Source organism: Pleurodeles waltl, chromosome 6, assembly GCF_031143425.1.
Source record: "Pleurodeles waltl isolate 20211129_DDA chromosome 6, aPleWal1.hap1.20221129, whole genome shotgun sequence".
Classification (NCBI taxonomy): domain Eukaryota; kingdom Metazoa; phylum Chordata; class Amphibia; order Caudata; family Salamandridae; genus Pleurodeles; species Pleurodeles waltl.
In genome coordinates, this window is record NC_090445.1 from 942,086,363 (window position 1) to 942,099,623 (window position 13,261).

The following is a 13,261-nucleotide window of genomic DNA, read 5'->3' on the forward strand; positions in this document are numbered from 1 at the left end:
GCTACTTTTCTCTCTATCAAGTCTATGTATTTTCAGGTATTTTTTCACGCGGGCTCACCTGTGGTAGAAGCTTAAACCAGCCCTGAAAAAACTTCTGAAAACCAGTCCCATGTTACACAATGAATGAGTGTGACGGTTGGGTTTCACTTTACAATAAACATATTTTTACAAACGGAGTCAAACGATTTATTTCAAAACTACATTTTTTAAATGCACCTGCTACGGGAGAAACGGGCGTCTGTTTTCTCGCAGTCCTCCTGAGAAAACCGTAGCACGTGCCACTACACTACTTCTGCATTGTTTCTCAGAAGCAGCAATCGTATTTGTGTCTGTAAAAAATGAGCAGGCTGGACTGGCTGAGTATATGCTGGCGCTTCCATCCCTGAAAACAATTCAATGTCTTCGCTCAAGGCTGGGCTGCGGAAGGAAACGTGCTCCTATTAACAAGGCTTGCCCAGTTCTCACTGGAGGTGCTGTGCTGTAACCTTCCGCTACTGGAGGTGCAGTGATGTAACCTTCCGCGGGGCCTGCATTCACGCTGCTCACTCCACAATTCACAATTGTCTGCTCCGGCCCCTACACCCGGGATAATTTGTCACTTCTGGTGCCTCAAAAGGCAGTTTTCCAAAGTTCTTTAAACTTCTTCGTACACTAAACGATGGAAGGCCCCGCGGCCAACAACGTAACTAGAACACCAAGTGGCCAAGTCCAAGACGTGAGTCTCTATTTAAAGAGGGAGGTGTTGCTAGCTTTCCGACTGAGCAAGTCTAAAACGATTGTTTTTCGGATTTACGGTACACTAGCCTATCTCTCGAGCTCAGAGACAGAGCAGATCGAAATAAAGCCTCGGCCGCTCCGAACTACCTAATCTCTCGTTTTAAAACAGTCGCGTGTTCCCTTTAAAAGAAGACCAGCACCACAGCTCCTCCTGTGCTGGCCTGGCGACCGTGGGAGGCCGCCTTAGCTCAATTCCCTCAGCCGCCCCTCCATACACAGTAAGGCGCCTTGAAATGACTGGTTTTCTTAGCGCTGTAAGAAACTCGCCAATAAATCACGGAAAGACCTAAAGATATTCCCCTTTATGCTGCCTTTTTATATAGGTGTTAAGATTTAGTGAGTGTTATTAAATTGGGTTATAATAGCACCTGTTATTTATAGCGCTGTACAACGGTACAACTGTGAAAACAACCACTATATAAAAACTAGCTCATATTGCGGCTACTCTTGTTATTCAGAGTAATGTTATTATTATTATTATTATTATTATTATTATTATGCAGTAAGTGGTCACTAGGAATTCCACGCAAATGCCTGCCAGCAAGATACACGGCGGGAGAGCCAGCTCCACACGCACCCGAGAGTGCGGCGGATATAAGCCTTGGTAGTGAAATACTCAGCATGACTCGGTCCCCGTAAAACTACCCGACTTTTAAAGGAACAGCAATTTTAACAGCCCTGTTAATAATGAAATGCTACTATTAATGATATTAATAAACCCACTGTAAACGCTTACTCTAATGCTCTGGACTACTACTACTAATAATAAAATAATATTATTAGTTATAGGTGCATGTCGGAACATCATTGGTCTTATAAATGGTGTTATTATTATTATTATATTTGCTATTGTTGGCGATATTATTATTATTACACCTGCAATGGCTCATGCCCCAGGAAGTTTGCTGTAAAAAAGAGCAGACCAGGTGGGGACTCCAGGAGACTAGTGAAAGGGAGATTTGTGGCGCTGGTCCTCGCCAGGACACGGGGTCTACAGGAAGCAGCACCGGGCCCTTCGGATTTCTCTCTGATAATAAAGATTTTTCCGTAAACGTTGCTTCTCCGTGGGCTCCGGTGCAAAGAGCGTATCCTCTGTTCTCTGGGGCTGGACACAGCAGGACCGTGGATCCCGCGGCGACCTGCTTCGGCGAAGGCCTCGGGGTAACCAATTCCCTCCAGCAGAAGAGACCCGGGAAGACACCGCCATGTGAGGCACATGCTGCAGATATGCTTGCGGAAGTTATACAGAGTTTATATTTAAACCAAGTGGAGTTGCGGTAAAAGGTTGGAAACGCTGGATTTAGTAGATCATAGAGACATGTTTGGAGCTCTACCAGCCTACTGGATTTTTGTGTTATATTAATTTTAAAAATATATTTCACGAGTTTAAAAAAATTGGCATTGACTGATATGCCATTCTAAAAGATATGTATAGCCTAATTCCAAACGTTGTGGCGTTGGATGTTCGTGCTTTGGTGGAGTGATTAAAAACTGCATGCCTTACTTCTGATTTTTGGAGGAAAGAAGTTTCGTGTGCTCAGATTAGACAAAATAAATACAATCGGGCAGGGCGATAATAAAAGCTATTGTTAACCCGCACGTCATGCATTGAATTCAAAGGCAGGGCGGAATCGGCCGCTCATCCTTCCAGAGAATCCGTTGTGTTGGATTGTCACTGAGTACACTCTGACTCACAGTTGATCAATATTATTACACGTTTCATTGGTACGTATTTTATCCAATGTAAATTGCTCTTTGCTAGCCCAAACACCTGATTTACAGGTGTTATTATCCGTCTCCATGCTACTCAATTTATCCACTTGAGGAGGATGAAAGGAGGGGGCGATTTCTGACCAAGTTGGGACCTAGGAGCTTCAGGTCGCTAATGGTTGTTAATGTTGCCAAACTAAATGTTATCCACTTCTGAAAGAGACATACCTGCTCAGGTTCAAAGTCCTAATAAGCAGGCTATGAATAAAAACAGGCGTTAATGCTGGCCGACATAAAATACAGACCTGCAAATTACATAAGAACTGCAATAGATCGATTGTCACAAAACATTTGGGAGTGGGTTTGAACGTTATAAGAAGTCGCCAAAATATTTTACCAGTCACCCCAGCTTTCAAAAGAAACGTTAAATTAACTTGTGTTTATTTAAAGAGAAGTTTAGATTGGTTGGATTAAAAGTTACAGCCAACGATTACAAAATGTTACTAACTAAAACCATTATTTTGAAACTCTTAGTTATGGTTCTCTTCAATGAGCATAAAATGTGGGTATACGCCTTTTAAGAAGATGATTGAATGTTATTAAAAAAAATACCAATTAATTTTATTTTACATTTTAATTGCTCTACTCTAAACGTGGTTTTGGCAGCGGCTGTTTGGGGATTACTTTAAAACATGTTCTCTGGGATATATGTATCGCGGATTAGAAAATCCGATGGTGTACAAACTTTGTTCACCTTCACAAAAGATGTCGAAACATGGACCACTTAAAGTGTCGCTGTATAATTTATTGATAAATCCGAAATGAAATGATAGTTGAATCTATTCTCTGTTGGTATTATGCAAGAAGATTTAAAAAGCAAAGACAAAAAAAACTAACATTAGTGGCCACAAATTTGAAATACGGCTGCCTCAAAAAGCACACAACCCATTACATCTATACCTAACACGTCACTCTCCTAAACGTAGGCAGATCTGTGTAGCTAGTGATTGTGTCGACGTGTTTTGAGTGAACATTGTGTGTTTGTTGGGAGCGAGTATCGTGTGCGTTTATGTTTCTTCTGAGTGTGCAGTGTGTTCTGTGGTATTTGTTGCGTGTGCATTTGGTATGTATAAGTTCTGTAAGTGGGTGTTGTGGGTATGCATCGTGTGTGCTTTTCTCGTGGTCTGCATCGTAAGGGGTGTGTGTAAGCATGGGTCATATTCTCACTGCTGCACAGGAGGCGCTAGCCTTTATTGAAAGAGCAAGCTGATGATTAAATAACTTTTCACAGCAGGTTTGTGTAGCTGTCTCTGGGACTCTGTGTGGCAAGTTTCGGAGATTTCAAACCTGCAAGTATTTAACAGAAGGTTATCTTCACCCGATGCAAGCATTGCAGCTCTTTGTGGTTTTACTTGATTTAATAAAAATAGCATTGTGTTGAAAGGTTCATAAACATGGAGGCTGAATCGTGATTTTCGAATAATAAACCCGGAAGCTTGCACCCACATTGCAATGTGCACGTCGAAGGGAGCTAGGAATAAGGTGAAGTAGTCCTTGAGTGGCACAACTGTTTGACGGACGAAAATGTTTCCACAGTCTGCGCGCTCGAAGGGAAGGCACCAAATCCGCCCTCTCCCCACGGCCTTGTGTGTGGAAAGACAGGGGTGGCCTGGCGAGAGTGGGTCTGGCTGAGCCCTCCCACGGGGGCAGCTCGTGTTCCCTCCGAGGAGGGCAATGGCGCGAAGCGGAGCCGCCGTCAGAGGCTTCTGGAAACACTGACGAAGCAACAGGCAGACAATGGCCCAAAATGGCCGCGAGAAACCCTGCGCTAAAGTTCAGCAGCTGGCACAGTTTCCGAATTTACTTTTTTTTGTACAACATTACAGGTTTTTGCGCAACACTGTGGTGGTGGTTTCACACGTAAAAATGAAAACAAATATATGTTGGGTTGATGCACAGCGGCCTGGGAATCCCTCCGCGGGGCTGCTATTTTTTAAGCCGCACTCTGAAAAGGTGACGGAAAGTTCACCGCGAGCATGTCGGTGTCACGCTGAATGCTGACAGTTTCTGGAGACCTCAAGCGCAAACGGTGGTGTAATAATCAACATAAACTACTTGCAAGCTACTTTGCACGTGTCCTGCTCACAAGAATAATTTATAGTCTCTATTAATGTATGGATTATAAGCATCTCCGACCGTCATCTTGCATTGGCGCGTGCACTGTATGTTTCAGTGTACGCCTCTGTTACTGCGGGCATTACAAGTATGTCTAATAGTTGTCTTGCAATAATGCATGCATAAACCTATGTGCTTGCGTTATATTCTATCAGTGGGTGTCTTATAAAGTGTCTCGCTGTATTGCGTGCATTAAAAGCATTCTCCAATGTCCCTTTCTAGCAATGTGCATTAGAAGTATGCACCTGTTATCGTCAATTCTTACATTCAACCTAAGTTTTTTTAATAATATTCTATTCATAAATTGACGCTATTACTGCACGATTTATCTTACATTAATGTATGCATTATAAAAATCTTCCAACAATAATGGCTGTATCGTAAGTATGCAATACTTTTATAGATGAATGGATTTTGTGTCCGTTTGTATTCGTGTTGCCTTTAATTAAAACATGCATTACAAACATGCACTATTGTTATCTTGCAATAAGCATCGTCCATTGTCATTTTTATGAATGCATAAATTTTAAGAATACCCTACTGCATTAATGAATTAAATACGTGTGTGTAACTTGCATTAATGCATGAATTATAAGCACTTTCGAGTGTCACCTTTTACCAATGGACTTTATTCCGATAATGTATTACTATCATCTTGAATTGATGCTTGAAATACGTGTGTCCTACCGCTAATTCGTGTTATTGCGTCCAGTATAATTATGTACCCCTGTTACCTTGCGTTAATCCCTGTTATATATTTATGTTCTAGTGCAAGCTCTTGTTAATACATCCAGTATAATTATGTATTACTGCTATCTTGCATTAATACCTGTATTATTGACATTTTCTAGTGCTACCTCGTGCCCTGTTATCTTATATACATAAGGTACGCATAGGAGAGGTAGAAGTATATGTGCGGTTTAATGAAGATCATGCACCCTCAGCATAAATGAGAAAAATGTAATCGAAGGTCGGAGCACAGCGGTTTCCTTCAGGCCACAGGTTCCAAATACAATATCTTTGGTGAAGAAGAATCGCGCGCGTTATCTTGTGCGCTGCTCTTCGTCATTCTTAAATGTTGCTTCTATATTTAAACAAACCGACTTCTTTTGAAGTGGCTCCTTCAGGAAAGCGTTTTTCAATGCACCATTATGTGAGCGTTTCTTTAGTTAAGGAGCTGATAGTAAGGAATATGGAAAACGCAATCTAAACGTGTTTGTGTTTTCCCCACTGTAAAAATAATGTATCCAACTGACAGTGTGCAGCGTGTTTCTAGCTTTTGAGCACAGGGCACGCTTGTCCTTCTCTGAAAGTTTCCACTGATGTAAAGCACTGCTCATTACTGTAAGTTAATGAGCCGAAGTCGGGTCCTTTCGTTTCACCAACCTGATAAATAAACGTTTTATTTACTTAAAGTATTGAATACGTAGTACCTGGGTATGTTCCACTTCATAGTTAGATAAATCATTTGTGCGCCAGTGGCGTGGAATCGGTGCGTTCAACCAGCGTCCAAAGCACGGGAGGACAGTGGAACGCTGCGACTGGGCGCAGAGAAGTGCGGTTCCACGAGCTTTCAGTTTTGATCCATTTATAACAAAATCAAAAGGGCGATTTGTATGTAGAGGACTAAAACAAATTAACTCGGACTTTATAAAATTCCGCCGGGGATATCTTTTGCACACGTGTTATCACATTTTGTGAGCAAGAACCTCAGTAAACTTGAAAGCCAGTCATGTTTGCCTCCTGTGTGTTGGGGTCCCAGGCATAGCTGTTCTGTCCCTCAAGCGCATTTCGCAATGCAGGCCTAGTTTTTACACCGTGTACTTATACTTAAATTAATATATATTTTTTTAAATAGCATCACACTCTGCTCCCTAAACATTCAATTATTTGTTCTATTTTTCTTACTGCATCACATCCCGGAGGCATCAGCTATACACAAGTATCAATAACTATGCATGTTTGAAGACGCTTGTTAAATAATTTATTGATTATACAAAGTCTTTCCAACCGCTGTCTAGACAATAATATTCTTAATTCAATTTAAAATCCATTGTCCCGTTTTCTCTCTCCTCTGGGTCAGGCTGGGGTTGTTGAGCATAAAATCCACGGACATAAAGAAACGGATAAAACACCGAATAGAAAGAGGGAAGAGAGACTGTGGAGGCGGGGGAGAAATACATATAATAGCTTTTGCAGGTACCTTTATGTGCAAAGTAACTGTCCTGAATCGGTGACTTACAAAACAGTAGTAAAGTGTGAGTCCAGGCTCAGGAAACACCAACGAGGAGTAACTCACGAGAGAAAAAAAGAGAGAGGGAAAAAAAACTGAAAAAAGAACAGCCACCCTGGTCCATCGGGGAGCAGGTAGATATTTCATAACTTATTCTGTAAAAAATATATACATCTGAACATTACAATTTAGGCTGTACAACACATCACTTTGTTTAAAACATTCACTTACACTTCTGTATAATTTGTATACCCTGGTTAATTCGGCTTTTTGAAAGCGCTGGGCGGGTTGGGGGTAGGAGGGGTAAAGTTCGAGGGCGGGGGTAAAAGTTCGCGGACAGGAAGTGAAAGTTCGGGTGTCCCGAGTCCTTCCGGTTACCCCATCACAACGTGTCCGAGTTGTTGCTGCAGGGGCTGATAAGCGATAAGTTTGTGGATTTGTGCTTTTTTAACAACCTGCAGATTTTTTCATCGTCCGAGTTGGGGTCCAAAGGCTTGTTGTACTCGTCGTCGTCCTCGTTGTCCGAGCTCTCCTTCATCTTCTCGGTCTCCGAGTCGTGCTTCTTCTTGGCCGTGGCCATCTCGGCGGCGTGCCTCTTCCGCCACTTGGTCCGCCGGTTCTGGAACCACACCTGGTGGGAGAGGGACACAGGGCGTTAGGGCGTTAGGGCTCAAGGTCATTCAAGACTTATAGTGACAGATGAGCTGGGGGACCGGAGCTTGGGGGCACGGGGTGTCGCTCCCTCCTTCCCCCGAACTCAGGGTGATAACCTTTTGTCTCACAACTCAATGACCCCTCAGATTGATGACGGTCGCATCCCACTCCTCAGAGAGATGCCCACTCAGTGTGGTTGCATCTCACCTCCCACCACAGGGTCCTCACAGTTACAGCCCCCTTTACGCCCCAACCTCCCAGAGAACCTCAGGTGATACCCGCCTACCCTCTTAGCTGAGTCCCCTCAAAGGGATAACAGTTCATTTAGCCTTTCGGCTCAGGGACCACCCAAAGTGTCGTGTGCAAAACTCTCCGAGTTTAGGGCCTCAGTGAATGATGCACCCTTACCTTCCCAACTCAACATCCCCTCCCCCCGAAATCAGAGTGACCCCCGGGGCTCAGAATAATACTAGCTCGGAGACCTCACTGCCCGCCTTCCCAGCACACGCACCACCTCACAGTGGTAATCACGCACCCTGTCAGTTCAGTGACACGTTAGGTGGCTATCCTCCGAGCCTCCCAGGCCAGGGGCCCGGCACGGTAACCAAGGCACCCCATCCACCCAGGGAGACACTCGCTCCCCTCACGGGCTCTTGGACCTCCCCGGAGATACCCGCTCACCCCCAGCTCGGGGACCTCTCCCAGCTCAGAGTCCTACCCGCTTACACTAGGTGACCGGCACCCTCTCTTTTAATAATGCAATTTCCTATACAGTATATGAAACTGAACATTTGAAAATATGTGATCGTAGCGAGAAATGTTTGTAAAAACGACAATAAGGATGGCACACTGCTAAGAGGGGCGAATAGGACAGCAGGTGTCTGGCACAAGTCACTGGAAGCCGCAGAATATTTTATACAACTCAATGATCTGTTTTAGATATCGTGGGGAGAGCGCCTTGTGAAAGAAATCACCTGAGCTCATTTTATTTACTACGATAAATACTTAGCACCATTAGTGTTTGTACTAGTACTAAGTGGTTGCAGATTTTTACATTTAAATAACGCGTGTAGGAGATAGTTTGCGAATTTATTTATGTAAATAGATGTGCAAACCTGACAAGAAACCGACAGACACCCGTTCCCTGTTCTGTTGGAAGAATGTCATTCTGCAGTTGCGCGGTGTCTTTTCGGATGCACCGAGGAGCGGAAACTGAATTATTCGCTAAAGTTGTAGTGGTTTGCAATTGCTTGAAACAGGCACGGTGGGTAAAAAACGTGCCCTGCGCTGTGAAGATTGGTAGCAGTGGGTCTATGTGAAAATGTTTAACTCACACTGTAGATGTGTTTGTTTCTCGCGAACAAAGCAAGCGGTTATACAGATATAAACAATGATTTCAGAGAATATTTTTTTCAGGTTATTTACTAAAATGGTAATAAGCAAATACTAAGGCATGCGCTTTGTGGGCCACAGATACAAATTAAATTTGGCCCAATCGAAACGCTAATATAAAACCGGCAGCTGGTGACTTTCTAATCCACAAATTCTCGAACATGGAATTTTTTTGATACCTAAAGCAAGGTGTGGGGCGTTTTTTTTTTTTTTTTTAATGTCACACTTGTTGTTTTATTATGCGCAACTGCGTTTATACAGAGCTTCGTGGGCCTAAAGAAGCCATAACGGCTTTCTTAAAAAATGAAGGCCCATATTTATACTTTTTTAGCGCCGCATTTGCGTCATTTTTAGACGCAAAAGCGGCGCAAACTTGCAAAATACAATTGCGGCGAAAATGCGGGGCTAATAAAGTATAAATATGGGCCGAAGTGTTTCACTTATTACTACTTCAATCCGTGGCCTACTATGACCTGAATACAAGGCATGGTGGACATAAAACAACTGTCGAAATGGAAAGGGGAAGTGTTTACAAATTCAGCGTTTGGTTACCACGATGGGAAAGCACAATTAATGTGTGCATCAGGGTTGGGTGATGGAGTTTTCAGCATATGTGTAGTGGGCTGACAATCCAGATAGATTCCTTCAATGATTGGAGTGTTGTAAAGGGTTGTGTTGATGTTCTCGCTCCTTAAGCACTGATTACTGGGGGCTGCCTGAGGGAATGCTTTATGTATTTGTCAATAGTGCCTGTTATGTGCCGCTCCAGTGTCATTGCACAGGGTGGGGGCACTGGCGGTCGGTCTGTGGGTGTTTCCGCAGGGGCTCTGTGTTTCTTCTCAGTTCAGTGATCGATAACACCTGTAAACACTGTCACGCACGTCTTCTTACCTTGACCTGGCTTTCAGTCATCCCCAGGGAGTAGGCCAGCCGCGCCCTCTCGGGGCCCGCCAGGTACTTGGTCTGTTCGAAGGTTTTCTCCAGGGCGAAGATCTGCTGCCCGGAAAAGGTTGGCCTCGAGTGCTTCTTCTTGCCGTCCTTGTCTAGCACCATCCCGCTCTGGGCTGTAAGAAGCATCAGAGGGCGAGTTAGAGAAGTGGCTATGATAACATCTAATACAAGCGCGCAGAGCCACAAGGCTACCCACGGTGGGACTTGGGAAGTGGTGACATGGGCTTTGGCATGGCCCCTTCAGATAGGGTGACCAGATTTTGAGGAGCAAAAACCGGGACAGGTCAGACATAAAAGAAGGGCTAACGACTTTACACTCACTTTTATATCTGGTCTGTCCCGTTTTTTATGCGCACACACACAAACATTTACAAGACTACATATATAAAATTAGCTATGGGTTGACCTCCCACCCGCCCCCACCTCTCTCTGCCCCCCACTCTGTGCTGCTGGGAGAAGACAGGGGACTCTGTTGCCTCAAAAAACAACAACAAGGAGGGGCAAATGAGTAACAGTAACAGATAAATTACTTAATTATTGCATACTTTGTAGGCGTCTGTTAAAGGAGAGCATACGTTTAATTCATGCTTCCCTAGATAATCTGACCTTTCGTTTAAAAACCGGGACATTTATGTAATAATTTGACTTTTGTCCCAAAAACTGGGACATTTGTTTAAAATTAAGAGAAGGGTCTGGACACCGGGACAGCCCTCTAAAAACCGGCACTGCCCGGGGAAATCCGGGACGTCTGGTAACCCTACCTTCAGAGTATCTCATGAGGTCAACAGTGCGTGCACAAACCTAAACACAGTAACACACGGAGCACAATCTAAAACCAACCACTCTGAAGCTCGGAATGAGCGCCCTCGCGGTAACACGAGTAAACAATTATATATGGTTAACGTTCATACATATCCGAACGTGATCAAGAGGTAGATATCTCATGCACAACTCTGCCATAGAAAACAGTCTAGGGAATAGAGGCCACACAAAATCATTTAAAGTTTGTCTTCGTTTTGGCACAGAGTACACACTTAGAAACCGCTTTATATTTTGGGGGTAACTAAAACCGAATTAAATCGGATTACATAGCGGTTGAGTTCCCCAATGACTGAGATCCCCGTACGCCTTATTTTAGTTTGAGCAGTGGAATAGGCATTAGAGCGTGGTGGTTTTTCCCCTGCGCTGTAAATGTGTCCTATCGGGTGTTTTGGTCTATGTGAGTACATACTACTCTCGGTTGATGTGTACTTTGCAGCCCATTGTGATTATATTTCCAAATAATGTAAAATAAATGAATAAGATCGGTGTGTTAAATACTCAATGCCCTGGATATCAGACACTCAAATTTCCCCCAAAGTGAGGCAGGCCTCAGACAACAAAAGTCGAGAAAACTAATGCGTGTTATGATTAATAGTACCATTATAATAGTAAAACGAGTATTGGTACTGCCGTTGCTACAATTAATTAGAGTATATGAGCTTCTTTACATACAGTGTGATCTTGGCAAGTCAACCGTCGTACCAGCTACTGGATACCTATACTAGGAGAACTCTGAATTGATGTTTCAACCCGCCACTGGCAGTAATTATAAATATTAATTTTCACTACAATATTCACTAAGTCCCTTGTGCATCCCTCCCCTCTCCATCAGAATGCCAGTAAAGTTGAGGCATCATCCTACCAGGAATAGACTGGCCAGAGTGTCAGGGGTGCGCTGCAGTACTCACCGGGACAGCTCAGTCTGGGGTCCCTCCAAGGCGCCCCTTGCATGACTCCGGGCCAGAAGATAGGGGGTCGTCCGGGCAGCTCGGCCAGGGGCTTAGGATACCGGGCCATGGCAGCGGGGTTGAAGTACATGCCAGAGGCGGTCAGTCCGTTGATGCGGGGCAGGCTGGACAGCAGCCCCCCGGAGGAGCCCAGGGGCCGGCCCAGGATATCGCTGATGCCATGTGGGGTACCCAGGCCCGGGAACTGCGAGCTGATCTGCGAGAGGGTAGGCGCCTTGAAGCCCGAGGGGCTGTGCAGGGCGTAGGGGAAGAGCGAGCTCTTCATCTCGGCCATGTTGTGCAGGGCGGCCAGCGGCGCGCTGCTCAGCACGAAGCCCTGCTGCTGCTGCCTCTGGGGGTTAGGATCCATCTGCCCCACCGCCAACATCTGTGCGCATGGAGGGGCGAGGGCGGCGGGCAGGGAGGGCGCCAGCGGGGCACTGGGCTGCGCGGACTCAGGCGGCCCCGGGGACTTCAGAGGCCCGCGGAAGCTTCGGAGGGCAGCTGCTCGGGTGCAGGAGCTTCAGAGGGCAGCAGCGCCCCTCAGCAACTTCACGGGGTGTTCAGCAAGCAGCCAGATGGACACAAGTACCCAGCAGGAAGCTCGAGCGGCCAGCGGGGCAGCAGAGTCTTCAGAAGGCAGAAAACTGCAGTTGCTCTTCGGAGAGCAGCAGGTGCAGCGGCCACAGCCCGTGAGAATCGAACACCCTTCAAGAGCGGCCCGAGGGCGCCGCCTTAGCCCGACAGAGATTCTGGCAGTCGGCGAGACTTCTCCTGAGACCAGACGCAGCCGGTGAAACTTCAGAGTCTGCAGTGAGGTGGGCGGATCCCATGGGCAGCCTTCGCGGACGGTCGGAGAGCAGCAGCGACCACCCAGAGGCCTCCCCAGTGCAGCAGCAGTGCGTCGTGGAGGCGCGTGAGCCCGGCACTGGAGCAGAACGTAGCCGCGAGCGTCGCTCGCGCCAGCAGTCAGTCTCCCCACAGGAAGCAGGCGTCCCTCGCGCACCAGCCGTAGTCCCCAGGCAGCAAGCGCACCCAGCGCTTCCGGACTCAGCATTCCGCGCGCTGTCACACGCCGCACTTGATAAGCTGCGCCGCCACCCGCCGGCCGCCGCTCCCCATTGGCAGAGCCGGGTTCGGCCGTCGCTCTGATTGGACAATCGATCGAGGGCCCTTGTCCCCACTCGGCGCCATCGTCAGCTGCGGCCCTGCACAGTCAATGAAGCTCCTATTATACAGTCAGGTGCTGTAAATCCCGCCGCTGATTTATCTGCCCCAGCCACCGAATAAATCCCCTTCAATGGGAGTTTAGTGAGCACACCAGGGCTTTAAAAGGAAATCAGCACAAAATATGAGCATCGTGTTGGATCACATAAAAAATGCAGATCCGAGACCATCAAGACGGCGATGCATCAGGGCTCAACAAAACGACACGAACGCACCTTTTCATGGGACATCCAAACTATTGCATAACTATAGCTACGAGCTTAAAGGCGCCCTTGTTATGGGATCAGACAGGCTGCTGAAGCAGCTGCAGAAGGGCCTATTGTGCCAGAGAGGGGGCACTTAGGGTGCACTTCTCAGGTCTATGAACTTTGCA

The 13,261-nt window shown here is 46.0% G+C and overlaps 1 protein-coding gene across 1 annotated transcript; it reads right to left on the minus strand.

Moving 5' to 3' along the window:
* Positions 1-6,623: 6,623 nt before the first annotated feature.
* On the minus strand, positions 6,624-12,720 carry NKX6-2 (NK6 homeobox 2). Its single transcript, XM_069239764.1, has 3 exons — positions 11,623-12,720; positions 9,833-10,005; positions 6,624-7,526 (listed from the first exon to the last, which is right to left on the minus strand). The coding sequence occupies exons 1-3, from the start codon at positions 12,047-12,049 to the stop codon at positions 7,278-7,280; spliced, it is 849 nt and encodes a 282-aa protein (XP_069095865.1). The 5' UTR covers positions 12,050-12,720; the 3' UTR covers positions 6,624-7,277.
* Positions 12,721-13,261: the final 541 nt, after the last annotated feature.

Bases quoted from the DNA above. Each gene is read 5' to 3' on its own strand.
- NKX6-2 (XM_069239764.1), bottom strand. From the start codon at position 12,049: ATGTTGGCGGTGGGGCAGATGGATCCTAACCCCCAGAGGCAGCAGCAG. The intron at 10,006-11,622 runs GTGAGTACTGCA...TGCTTCTTACAG, and splicing joins CCCCAGACTGAGCTGTCCCG to CCCAGAGCGGGATGGTGCTA. The intron at 7,527-9,832 runs GTAAGAAGACGT...CTCTCCCACCAG, and splicing joins TGACTGAAAGCCAGGTCAAG to GTGTGGTTCCAGAACCGGCG.